The sequence below is a fragment of the Panthera tigris genome, chromosome E3 (genome assembly GCF_018350195.1).
Source record: "Panthera tigris isolate Pti1 chromosome E3, P.tigris_Pti1_mat1.1, whole genome shotgun sequence".
Taxonomy (NCBI): Eukaryota; Metazoa; Chordata; class Mammalia; order Carnivora; family Felidae; genus Panthera; species Panthera tigris.
The window spans coordinates 24550682-24564377 of NC_056675.1; the positions used below are offsets into that span (position 1 = coordinate 24550682).

Consider the following 13696-nt stretch of genomic DNA (forward strand, 5'->3'; position numbering starts at 1 on the left):
CAAAATACAAGGATAAAGAGAAAATTCTGAAATCAGCAAGGGAAAAACATGCTCTAACATATAAAGGGAGACCTATAAGACTCGTGACCGATCTCTCTACTGAAACTTGGCAGGCCAGAAAGGAATGGCAGGAGATCTTCAATGTGATGAACAGAAAAAAATATGCAGCCAAGAATCCTCTATCCAGCAAGCCTATCATTTAGAATAGAAGGAGAGATAAAGGTCTTCCCAAACAAACAAACACTGAAGGAATTTGTCACCACTAAACCAGCCCTACAAGAGATCCTAAGGGGGATCCTGTGAGACAAGGTACCAGAAATATCGCTACAAGCATGAAACCTACGGACATCACAATGACGCTAAACCCATATTTTTCTATAATAACACTGAATGTAAATGGATTAAATGCTCCAACCAAAAGACATAGGGTATCAGAATGGATAAAAAACAAGACCCATCTATTTGCTGTCTACAAGAGACTCATTTTAGTCCTGAGGACACTTTCAGATTGAAAGTGAGGGGATGGAGAACTACTTATCATGCTACTGGAAGTCAAAAGAGGCTGGAGTAGCCATACTTATATCAGACAAACTAGACTTTAAATTAAAGGCTGTAACAAGAGATGAAGAAGGGCATTATACAATAATTACAGGGTCTATCCATAAAGAAGAACTAACAATTATAAATGTCTATGTTCCAAATAGGGGAGCCCCCAAATATATAAAACAATTCACCACAAACATAAGCAATGTTATTGACAAGAATGTGGTAATTGCAGGGGACTTTAATACCCCACTGACGACAATGGGTAGATTATTTAAACATGCGGTCAATAAAGAAACAAGGGCCCTGAATGATACATTGGATCAGATGGACTTGACAGATATATTTAGAACTCTGCATCCCAAAGCAACAGAATATGCTTTCTTATTGAGTGCACATAGAACCTTCTCCAAGATAGATCACATACTGGGTCACAAAACAGCCCTTCATAAGTATACAAGAATTGAGATCATACCATGCATACTTTCAGACCACAATGCAATGAAGCTTGAAATCAACCACAGGAAAAAGTCTGGAAAACCTCCAAAAGCATGGAGGTTAAAGAACACCCTACTAAAGAATCAATGGGCCAATCAGACAATTAGAGAAGAAATTAAAAAAATATATGGAAACAAACGAAAATGAAAATACAACAATCCAAATGCTTTGGGATGCAGGGAAGGCAGTCCTGAGAGGAAAATACATTGCAATCCAGGCCTATCTCAAGAAACAAGAAAAATCCCAAATACAAAATCTAACAGCACACCTAAAGGAAATAGAAGCAGAACAGCAAAGACAGCCTACACCCAGCAGAAGAAGAGAAACAATAAAGATCAGAGCAGAAATAAACAATATAGAATCTAAAAAACTGTAGAGCAGATCAATGAAACCAAGAGTTGGTTTTTTGAAAAAATAAACAAAATTGATAAACCTCTAGCCAGGCTTGTCAAAAAGAAAAGGGAGATGACCCAAATAGATAAAATCAGGAATGAAAATGGAATTAGTACAACCAATCCCTCAGAAATACAAGCAATTATCAGGGAATACTAGGAAAAATTATATGCCAACAAACTGGACAACCTGGAAGAAATGGACAAATTCCTAAACACCCACACACTTCCAAAACTCAATCAGGAGGAAATAGAAAGCTTGAACAGACCCATATCCAGCGAAGAAATTGAATCAGTTATCAAAAATCTCCCAAGAAATAAGAGTCCAGGAACAGATGGCTTCCCAGGGGAGTTCTACCAGACGTTGAAAGCAGAGATAATACCTATCCTTCTCAAGCTATTCCAAAAAACAGAAAGGGAAGGAAAACTTCCAGAATCATTCTATGAAGCCAGTATTACTTTGATTCCTAAACCAGAGAGAGACCCACTAAAAAAAGAGAACTACAGGCCAATATCCCTGATGAATATGGATGCAAAAATTCTCAATATGATACCAGCAAATCGAATTCAACAGCATATAAAAAGAATTATTCACCATGATCAAGTGGGATTCATTCCTGGGATGCAGGGCTGGTTCAACATTCGCAAATCAATCAATGTGATATATCACATTAATAAAAGAAAAGATAAGAACCATATGATCCTGTCAATCGATGCAGAAAAAGCATTTGACAAAATTCAGCATCTTTCTTAATAAAAACCCTTCAGAAAGTCGGGATAGAAGGAACATACTGAAACATCATGAAAGCCAATTATGAAAAGCCCACAGCTAATATCATCCTCAATGGGGAAACACTGAGAGCTTCCTCCTGAGATCAGAAACACGACAGGGATGTCCACTCTCACCGCTGCTGTGTACATAGTGATGGAAGTGCTAGCATCAGCAATCAGACAACAAAAGGAAATCAAAGGCATCAAAATTGGCAAAGATGAAGTCAAGCTTTCACTTTTTGCAAATGACATGATAATATACATGGAAAATCTGATAGACTCCACCAAAAGTCTGCTAGAACTGATACATGAATTCAGCAAAGTCGCAGGATACAAAATCAATGTACAGAAGTCAGTTGCATCCTTATACACTAACAATGAAGCAACAGAAAGACAAATAAAGAAACTGATCCCATTCACAATCGCACCAAGAAGCATAAAATACCTAGGGATAAACCTAACCAAAGATGTAAAAGATCTGTATGCTGAAAACTATAGAAAGCTTGGGAAGAAAATTGAAGAAGATATAAAGAAATGGAAAAACATTCCCTGCTCATGGGTTGGAAGAATAAATATTGTTAAAATGTCAATACTACCCAAAGCAATCTACACATTCAATGCAATCCCAATCAAAATTGCACCAGCATTCTTCTCGAAACTAGAACAAGCAATCCTAAAATTCATATGGAAACACAAAAGGCCCCGAATAGCCAAGGTAATTTTGAAGAAGACCAAAGCAGGAGACATCACAATCCCAGACTTTAGCCTCTACTACAAAGCTGTAATCATCAAGACAGCATAGTATTGGCATAAAAACAGACACATAGACCAATGGAATAGAATAGAAACCCTAGAACTAGACCCACAAAAGTATGGCCAACTCATCTTTGACAAAGCAGGAAAGAACATCCAGTGGAAAAAAGACAGTCTCTTTAACAATTGGTGCTGGGAGAATTGGACAGCAACATGCAGAAGGTTGAAACTAGACCACTTTCTCAAACCATTCACAAAAATAAACTCAAAATGGATAAAGGACCTGACTGTGAGACAGGAAACCATCAAAACCCTAGAGGAGAAAGCAGGAAAAGACCTCTCTGACCTCAGCCGTAGCAATTTCTTACTTGACACATCCCCAAAGTCAAGGGAATTAAAAGCAAAAATGAACTACTGGGATCTCATGAAGATAAAAACCTTCTGCAATGCAAAGGAAACAACCAACAAAACTAAAAGGCAACCAACGGAATGGGAAAAGATATTTGCAAATGACATATCGGACAAAGGGCTAGTATCCAACATCTATAAAGAAATCACCAAACTCCACACCCAAAAAACAAATAATCCAGTGAAGAAATGGGAAGACAACATGAATAGACACTTCTCTAAAGAAGACATCCGGATGGCCAACAGGCACATGAAAAGATGCTCAACGTCGCTCCTCATCAGGGAAATACAAATCAAAACCACACTCAGGTATCATCTCACGCCAGTCAGAGTGGCCAAAATGAACAAATCAGGAGACTATAGATGCTGGAGAGGATGTGGAGAAATGGGAACCCTCTTGCACTGTTGGTGGGAATGCAAATTGGTGCCGCCACTCTGGAAAACAGTGTGAGGTTCCTCAAAAAATTAAAAATAGACCTATCCTATGACCCAGCAGTAGCACTGCTAGGAATTTACCCAAGGGATACAGGAGTACTGGTGCATACGGGCACTTGTACCCCAATGTTTATAGCAGCACTCTCAACAATAGCCAAATTGTGGAAAAAGCCTAAATGTCCATCAACTGATGAATGGATAAAGAAATTGTGGTTTATATACACAATGGAGTACTATGTGGCAATGAGAAAGAATGAAATATGGCCCTTTGTAGCAACGTGGATGGAACTGGAGAGTGTGATGCTAAGTGAAATAAGCCATACAGAGAAAGACAGACACCATATGTTTTCACTCTTATGTGGATGCTGAGAACCTTCAAAGAAACCCATGGGGGAGGGGAAGGAAAAAAAAAAAAGAGGTTAGAGTGGGAGAGAGCCAAAGCACGAGACTCTTAAAAAGTGAGAACTGAGGGTTGATGGGGGGGTGGGAGGGAAGGAAGGGTAGGTGATGAGCACTGAAGAGGGTATCTTTTGGGATTAGCACTGGGTGTGGCATGGAAACCAATTTGACAATAAATTTCGTATATTAAAAAAAATTACTTTGGCTCTTCGGGGCCTTTTGTGGTTCCATACAAATTTTACGATTGCTTGTTATAGCTTCGAGAAGAATGTTGGCACAATTTTGATTGGGATTCCATTGAATGTGTTAATTTCTTTGGGTACCATTGACATTTTCACAGTATTTATTTTTCCAATCCATGAGCATGGAATGTTTTTCCATTTCTCTATATCTTCTTCAATTTCCTTCATAAACTTTCTATAGTTTTCAGCATACAGATCTTTTACATCTTTGGTTAGGTTTATTCCTAGGTATTTTATGCTTCTTGGTGCAATTGTGAATGGGATCAGTTTCTTTATTTGTCTTTCTGTTGCTTCATTATTAGTGTATAAGAATGCAACTGATATCTGTACATTAATTTTGTACCTTGCAACTTTGCTGAATTCATGTATCAGTTCTAGTAGACTTTCGGTGGAGTCTATTGGGTTTTCCATGTATAGTATCATGTCACCTGGAAAAAGTGAAAGCTTGACTTCATCTTTGCCAATTTTGATGCCTTGATTTCCTTTTGTTGTCTGATTGCTGATGCTAGAACTTCCAATACTATGTTAAACAACGTGGTAAGAGTGGACATCCCTGTCATGTTTCTGATCTCAGGGGGAAAGCTCTCAGTTATTCTCCATTGAGGATGATTATTAGCTGTGGGCTTTTCATAAATAGCTTTTATGATGTTTAAGTATGTTCCTTCTATCCCGACTTTCTCGAGGGTTTTTATTAAGGAAGGATGCTGAATTTTGTCAAATGCTACGTCTCCAAAGGCAAGGGAATTAAAAGCAAAAGTGAACGATTGGGACCTCATGAAGATGAAAAGCTTCTGCACTGCAAAGGAAACAATCAACAAAACTAAAAGGCAACCAATGGAATGGGAAAAGATATTTGCAAACGACATATCAGACAAAGGGCTAGTATCCAAAATCCATAAATAACTCACCAAACTCCACACCCAAAAAACAAATAACCTAGTGAAGAAATGGGCAGACAACATGAATAGACACTTCTCTAAAGAAGACATCCAGATGGCCAAGAGGCACATGAAAAGATGTTCAATGTCACTCCTCATCAGGGAAATACAAATCAAAACCATACTCAGGTATCACCTCACGCCAGTCAGAGTGGCCAAAATGAACAAATCAGACTATAGATGCTGGCGAGGATGTGGAGAAACGGGAACCCTCTTGCACTGTTGGTGGGAATGCAAACCAGTGCAGCCACTCTGGAAAACAGTGTGAAGGTTCCTCAAAACATTAAAAATAGATCTACCGTATGACCCAGCAACAGCACTCCTAGGAATTTACCCAAGGGATATAGGAGTGCTGATGCATAGGGGCACTTGTACCCCAATGTTTATAGCAGCACTTTCAAAAATAGCCAAATTATGGAATGAGCCTAAATGTCCATCAACTGATAAATGGAATTAAGAAATTATGGTTTATATACACAATGGAATATACGTGACAGTGAGAAAGAATGAAATCTGGCCTTTTGTAGCAGCATGGATGGAACTGGAGAGTGTTACGCTAAGTGAAATAAGTCATACAGAGAAAGACAGATACCTTATGTTTTCACTTTAAGGTGGATCCTGAGAAACTTAACAGAGGACCATGGAGAAGGGAAAGGGGAAAAAAAGTTAGAGAGAGGGAAGGAGGCAAACCATAAGAGACTCTTAAAAACTGAGAATAAACTGAGGGTTGATGGGGGGTGGGAGGGAGGGGAAAGTGGGTGATGGGCATTGAGGAGGGCACCTGTTGGGATGAGCACTGGGTGTTGTATGGAAACCAATTTGACAATAAATTTCATATTAAAAAAATAAACACACCTACCAATTTTTTTCCAAAATAAACAAAAAAAGAAACCAGTTTGACAATAAATTTCGTATTAAAAAAAAAAAAAAAACACCAAAACCTAGGCCCCATCTAAGGGCACTTTGAGGTGGGGCCATTGAGAAATGATTAGGTGATGAGGGATGAGCCCTCATGCATCAGAATAGTGCCATTATAAAGCAGACCCTGGAGAGCTTGCATTCCTTCTGTCACAGGAGGAGACAGTGATGAGGTGCCATCTATGAACCAGAACCACAGAGTGGGTTCTCATCAGACATTCTGAATCTGCTGGCACATTGATCTTGGACTTTCCCGGCTCCGGAAATGAGAGAAGTAAATTTCTATTGCTTATAAGGTATACTGTTTGATATTTTTGTTATAGTAGCCTGAAGGGATTAAAACACATACACTTAGGACTTGTGTATTTTTTTGTTTGTATGTTATACTTCAATGAAAATTTTTAAAAAATGAAATATAAATCAGTCACAATGTTGACATTTATGTACCATGTTCTGGGGACTCAAAGAAAAAACTTTAAATTATAATTGAGAATTAAAAAGAGACCATCAACAAGGAGATAGCAGCACAACATTTGGGACAAGTAAGTTAACTGTGTGTACACCAACCAGAAAAGAAAGAGGTAAGCATTACAGTCAGAGGAAACATAAACATAAAGGAAGTTTCAAAAAAAGCCATTCGTTTGATGGATGGATAAGGAGATGTGTGACAAGAGCCCTGAGTGAGAAGAGCTGGATGGGGAGAAACAACATGAGCCTGATACATGAAGTGTTGTGGCCACTAAGAAAGGAAAGAGAGAAAATGATATGATTCAAGATTACACAAGGAGATAAGTGACATGGAGATGGCCGATGTGAACAGTCACATCTAACAGCTACTGAGTATTCAACTATGCGCCTGGCAATCTATCAAACACTCAACATGCATTTCCTCCTTTATGCCTCAAAACAGCGGGTTCAGGTGACTAGATAGTGATAATTTTTCACACAATATCTAGTTGAATATCATGACAGTCCTGCAAATTAGTTTTACTCAATTTATATCTGAGAAAAAAGGCTAGAAAAGTTATATGACATGTCACAGTTAATAAACAACAGAGATAGGATTTATATCTATGATTTATCAGTTCCTGAAACAAATTAGGCAATAAATCAATCATATGTGTATGTATATGTGTATGCATGTGTGTGTGTGTGTATATATACATATAAGTTATATAAGTCATCTCACCCTCTATATTTATATTATACATTTATATATTGTATAAAATTATTTTATATTATGTATTTTATATATTTACATTATATATATTACACACATTATTGGCTAAATGACTAGAGTTTGAACTGCAAAGCATGTGGCCATAACACAACATGCTCTCTGACCAAGAAACAGAAATTCTGAAGGGAACTATGAGAGGTCATTTAGAAAAAAAAATTCAGATATCAGAAAATGGAAAAACTAATCACAGAATCACAGAATCTTGACATTTAATTGTATCCGAATTCATCAAGACAATTCCACAGCCCAGTTGATTATTTCTTTGTAACTCACCTTATTCCAGAGAGATTTAGAGCATTTGGCATTTAAATTCTATCTGTAATTATCTTCTGGAACTAAAACTAAAGACCAATCCAATAATTCCAATAAAAAAAAATTCTAGAAAACTGCGAAGAGAAGTAAGTGTTCACTTTCGGTTGCTACCAAAACATAACCATCCACCAGTGCTGAGTGGTCAGAAATAATCCAACCCTCCACAAAAATTTATGCTACAAACCCAACTTTTTCTACAGAAATTCTATCTACCACAAGAAAAGGAAAGTTACCTTCAATCGGTTTTCCTTTTCCCACACAATAGCCTGAACGAGGGTAAGATGATTCATAGAGAAGATAAATAAGATTACTAAAGGGATGAAAATACCAAAAAAGGTATAGAAGTAATCATGAGAATATGCTGGATATGGAAATCTCTGAACAAATACAGCGACTTCTCGGAATAGCTTTTGTGTAGCCTTGTGATTATAGTATTTCATGATGGCAATATCCACGGCATGCTGCATAGCCAGGAACCCTTCAGTGATGTACCCTAAGTGAGAAAACAAGGATTGCTAAGTACAACAGAACAAGTAACAGCTGAGCTGAACAAAGAAAAAGGTAACTGAACTATGTCAAAGACAAACAACAAAGTTAATTATTGTAAAGAGGCCCTTGTTATAGTCTTAAATTTCCCAGAGCAGCTATTATGGTTTCCCCACACAAACAGATAATAAATACTTTTTATTATTTAAAAAATACGAATATGGTTGACACACAATGTTACATTGGTTTCAGGTCTACAACATAGTGATTTGACAAGTTTATACGTTATGCTATGCTTACAAGTGCAGATACTATCTGTCACCATAAAATGCTATTACACTACAATTCACTATACTCCTTATATTGTGCCTTTATTCTCATGACCTATTTACTCCTTAAATGGAAGCCTGTATCTCCCATTCCCCTTCACCCATTTTTCCTATCCCTCCCTCCTCTGGCAACCATCAGTTTGTTCTCTGTGTTTATAGGTCTGATTTTGCTTTTTGTTTATTCATTTGTTTTTTTAAAGATTCTTTTTAAAAGGATCCTGAGGTGCCTGGGCGGTTCGATGGGTTAAGCATTCAACTCTTGATTTTGGCTCAGGTCATGATCTCACGTTTGTGGGTTCAAGCCCCATGTTGAGCTCGACGCTGACAGTGTAGAGCCTACTTGGATTCTCTCTCTCTCTCTCTCTCTCTCTCTCTCTCTCCCCCCCCCATCTCTCTCTGCCTCTGCCCTGCTTGCTCACTCATATGCTCACACACACTCTCTCCAAAAAAAAAAAATTAAAAAATAATAAAAGGATCCTAATTCCCAGCTTCCCAGAAAGTAAATATTGTATGAAATTACAGAACTGCTTTCTGAAATTTCAATCAACTGAATGAGAATTACTGTATAGGTATAGATTTTAATTCAGTACTCTTGACATTTGAAAAATTAAGTGTAGTTCATACTGTGAGCTGATATCCACTAAGGCAGTAATACTCAGTGTGGTCTTTAGATCTGTGGTAGTATGCAAAAGCTTCTTGCCGTCATATAACTTTAGTATGAAAATGAGCAAACACTTAAAAAACTTATTAAAATTTGGCAATGCTGTGACATCTGAAACTGATTTTTCTATTAATCTATACAAATTCTTTATAGATTTTGAATGTGAATATGTGTAACATTTTCTCCCCTCTGGATCTTTCCTTACTATATATTTTTTTAATGTTCATTTTTTTTTTTTGAGAGAGAGAGAGCGAGCAGGGGAGGGGCAGAAAGGGGGAGACAGAGAATCTGAAGCAGGCTCTGTGCAGCGAGTGCAGAGCCCAATGCGGGGCTGAACTCACCAACTGTGAGATCATGACCTGAGCCAAAATGAAGAGTTGGACGCTTAACCAATTGAGCCACCCAGGCACCCCTTGCCTTACTATTTTTTTTCTAATGTTTATTTAGTTTTGAGAGAGAGAGTGAGACAGAGTGTGAGTGGGGGAGGGCCAGAGAGAGGGAGACACAGAATCAGAAGCAGGCTGCAGGCTCTGAGCTGTCAGCACAGAGGCCCACACGGGGCTAGAACCACTAACCGTGAGAACATGACCTGACCTGCAGTCGGACGCCCAACCAACTGAGCCACCCAGGTGCCCCGCCTTACTATTTTTAATAGTGTCTTTCACATAAGCAGAAGTATTTAATTTTAATGAAGTCAATTTATCCATTTTTTCCCCTTTTATGGTAATACTTTTTCTGTCTTAATGAATCATTGCTAGCCCCAAATTCATGAAGATATTCTCATAAATTTTGTTGTGGAAGATTTATGATTTTAGCTTTTGCATTTAGGTTTATGATTATCTCGTTAATTAACTAATTTTGTGTAGATATGAGTTAGTGATCAAGATTCATTCTTTCCATATAAATGCCATGTTATTCCATCACAATTTGTTCAAAAGATTTCATTTCCCCAGTGAATTATATTGGCATCTTTGTGGAAAATCAAATGCCTATTTCCAGATACCTCATTCTTTCTATTAGTGTATTTCTTCATCCTTAAACCTATACAGTTTTGTCTTAATTATGTACATTTGTACTAAGTCTTAAATGTTCTTTAACACTGGCATTCCTTTCCAAGATTTTTTTTTAATAAGCTAGACCCTTTGCATTTCCTTATAAATTTTAGGATAGCTTGCCAATTTTTTCAAAAAAGACTGCTGGGATTGTGACTGTCACTATATTGCTATCATAAATCAATTTAGGGAGAATCTACATCCTAACAATTTTGAGTCATCCAACCAATGAGATTTAGATATCATTTGTTTAGGTGTTTAAATTATCTCTCAGAAATGTTTTCTTATTTCTGGTGTAGATTTATAATTTATTTTTGTAGACTGGCTTTCTATCTTGGGTATTTGCTAAATTAATACATTGTATGTAATACTTTTTTGTGGATCTCTTCAGAATTTCCTGCACACGTGATTCTGTCAACTTCAAACAAAGGTAATTTCACTCTTTCCTTTCCAAAATCTATACCTTTTATTTCATTTCCTTTTTCTAATACAAGCTAGGACATCCAGTAATATGCTGAATAGAACTGATGAGAGCAAACAACTTTACTTTATTCCTGATTACTAGGGGAGAAATGTTCAATATTTCACTAGGAAGATAACAAATTTCTACACATGTACTTGATCAGATTCAGAAACTTCACTGTTTTTGTTTTGTTTTGTTTTAGAAAGAGGGAGAGACAGCATGCATGCACATGAGTGCACAAGCAGGGGAGGGGCAGAGGGAGAGAGAAAGAATTTCAAAGCAGTCTCCATGCCCAGCGTGGAGCCCAAAGTGGGGCTCAAAGCAGGGATGGATCTCACCACCATGAGATCATGACCTGAGCCAAAATCAAGAGTTAGATGCTTAACAGAGCCACCTGGGGGGGGGGGGGGGCGGGGGGGGGCGGCCAGAAACTTCACTTGTATTGCTACTTTGATTTGGAGAGTTTTTAAAATATACCTCTATATTTTGGGAAAAAATGTAGTCTTACAGAAAAGTTGCAAAAATAATATAGACAGTCCCATATACCATGCATTCTCAACAGAGGGTTATACAACTTCAATTAGACCACAGCACACAGAGCAGATCTGTAGTGTACCTGTAGTATTAAAATTTCATGAGAACACGTAGGGAGAAAATATCCAAAATGATTCTCTAGAAGGGCAATGATGAAAAAAAGATTGAGAAATATTGCTTACACACTGCACCCACCTTCCCAAATATCCTATCTTATACTATCATGGTAAATCTGTCATAACTAAGAAATTGACAATGGCACAATACAATTTCTAATTTATACAAACTTTGGATTCACCAGTTTCTCACCAATGTCATTTTTTTTCTGTTGCAGAACCCCCATCCAAGATACTACATTGTATTTAGGTGTCATGTCTCCATAGTCTCCTTTGATCTATGAAACTTTATCATCCTTTCTTGTTTTTTAAAACCTTGAGAGTTTTCAAGAATACTGGGCATGTATTTTGGAGAATTATCTACAATTTGGGTTTGCATGATTTTTTTTTACTAATAGACTAGAATTAAAAGTTTCAGAGAAAGATACCACAGAGGGAAAGTGGCCTCTTCATCAAATTGTATCAGGGAATATTTGCTACCAACATGACATCAAAGTACTCATAAAATTATTTTAAATTCTTTGGCTACTAATTCCAATATCTAGCTTCTCAGTTCACTTATTTATAATGACTCTTTTTTTCTTTTAATTTTAGGTAACATTTTCCTGCTTCTTTGCATGTCCTATAATTTTGGATCTCATGCCAGAAATTGTGATTAAAGGAAGAGTGGACACTAAAGTGTATAATCATTTGTTCTGTTTTCTTAAAGATGCTAGCTCTTTCCTTTGTCATACAGCTAGAGGAAGGAGCTGACCATTTAAATTCCAAGAGTTCAGCTGAGTTGGGCTGAACCTGGGCCTCAACTTAACTTACAGATTGCCTCCTATTCCTTGCCACTACAACCAGCAGTGCCAGGAACTCTCTATGGATCATTAAAAAGAGTTTCTTAGGGTTTCTACCCAGGAACATATTATTAATTTGGCTACTACTATGGTGTGAATGTTCACGTCTCCCCAAATCCATATGTAGAAATCCTAACCCCTAAGGGTGATGGTATTAGAAGGTGGGATCTGTGAGATGTGTTTTAATCATGACAGTGCAGCCCTCATAAGTGGGATTAGTGCCTTATAAAAGAGGCTCCAGAGATCTCCGTAGTCCTTTCCACCAACTGAGGACATAGTGAGAAAGCACAAGTGAGAAACTTAGGAAGGGGGCCCCTCACTAGAACATGACCATGCTGGAGCCTTCATCTTGAACTTCACAGCCTCCAGAACTGTGAGCAAGAAATTTCTGTTGTTTATAAGCTGCCCAATATGTGGTATGTATTTTGTTACAGCAGCCTAAGTGAGCTAATACAGCTGCCACGGCCAGACCGCTCCCCAGAAGGGCTGTATCAGCTTGTGTGGCCTCCCTTCTGCAGTGCATTTACATACCCCTGGCAACCCTTAGCATTATCCAACTAACCCTTATAAAATCATACCCCAGGCGAAGTTCATAATGCATGCAGTATGTATGGTAGAAAAGACATAAGATTGCTTGTTAAATTTTATGATGGGAAAAAGTTTAAAATATTTATTAAAGAAAATAATAACAAAATAATAAAGAAAATAAAGAAATAAAGAAAATAATAACATGCAAAACAATCCTACCACCTAACAGAGTAAAAGTTTTCATATTTGGAAATTTGTCCCAGCTTTGTGCTGATAAATATGCAGTTTACACAGTTATCATTTCAAAATACAGTTCTGAACTCTGCTTTTTCAGAAGATTTAATGATGGCTATTTTAAATGACTGTACAATGTTCAGTAAAATTAAATTTTATACTTTTGTTATTCACTTACCATATTTAAGATGCAGGTTATTTCAAATTTTTATGAATTATGGTGAATTGGTTATAGCTTGTTTTTCTTGTGGGATAATTTCCTCAAGGTAAATGTGCATTATTGTTAATAAAAACAAAGCCCCACTTAAAGATGTTTTAATGGTAGTTTGTATAATATATTTTAAATTAATAGAACTATATTAGAAACTGTTTATCAACCCAACAGAGCAGCATACAGTTATAATGGATCAGACCGTGTCAGTACCCAGGAACATGTATGTTAAAGTCATTAAAATCCAAATTTCACAAGTGAACCTACATGAAAAAATAAGGATATATAATGACCAGGAAAAGATAAAAATACATTGTTCCAATATATAGAAGTTTTATATAGGTTTTTGGACACTGAAAATTTTAAATAAAGAAATCACCAGTAGAATTTA

The 13696-nt window shown here is 37.1% G+C and overlaps 1 protein-coding gene across 9 annotated transcripts in view; it reads right to left on the reverse strand.

Moving 5' to 3' along the window:
* The window catches only part of LOC102957398 (phospholipid-transporting ATPase ABCA3-like), a 182212-nt gene that overhangs the window by 149375 nt on the left and 19141 nt on the right, over positions 1-13696 (reverse strand). For all 9 annotated transcript variants that reach the window (XR_006212428.1, XM_042971606.1, XM_042971605.1 and 6 more), the window contains one exon: positions 8083-8342. Coding sequence is in view for 8 of the 9 variants with exons in the window: in XM_042971606.1 (XP_042827540.1) it covers positions 8083-8342 (260 nt within the window). In the remaining variant the exon portion in view is untranslated. The remainder of the gene's footprint in view (positions 1-8082; positions 8343-13696) is intronic.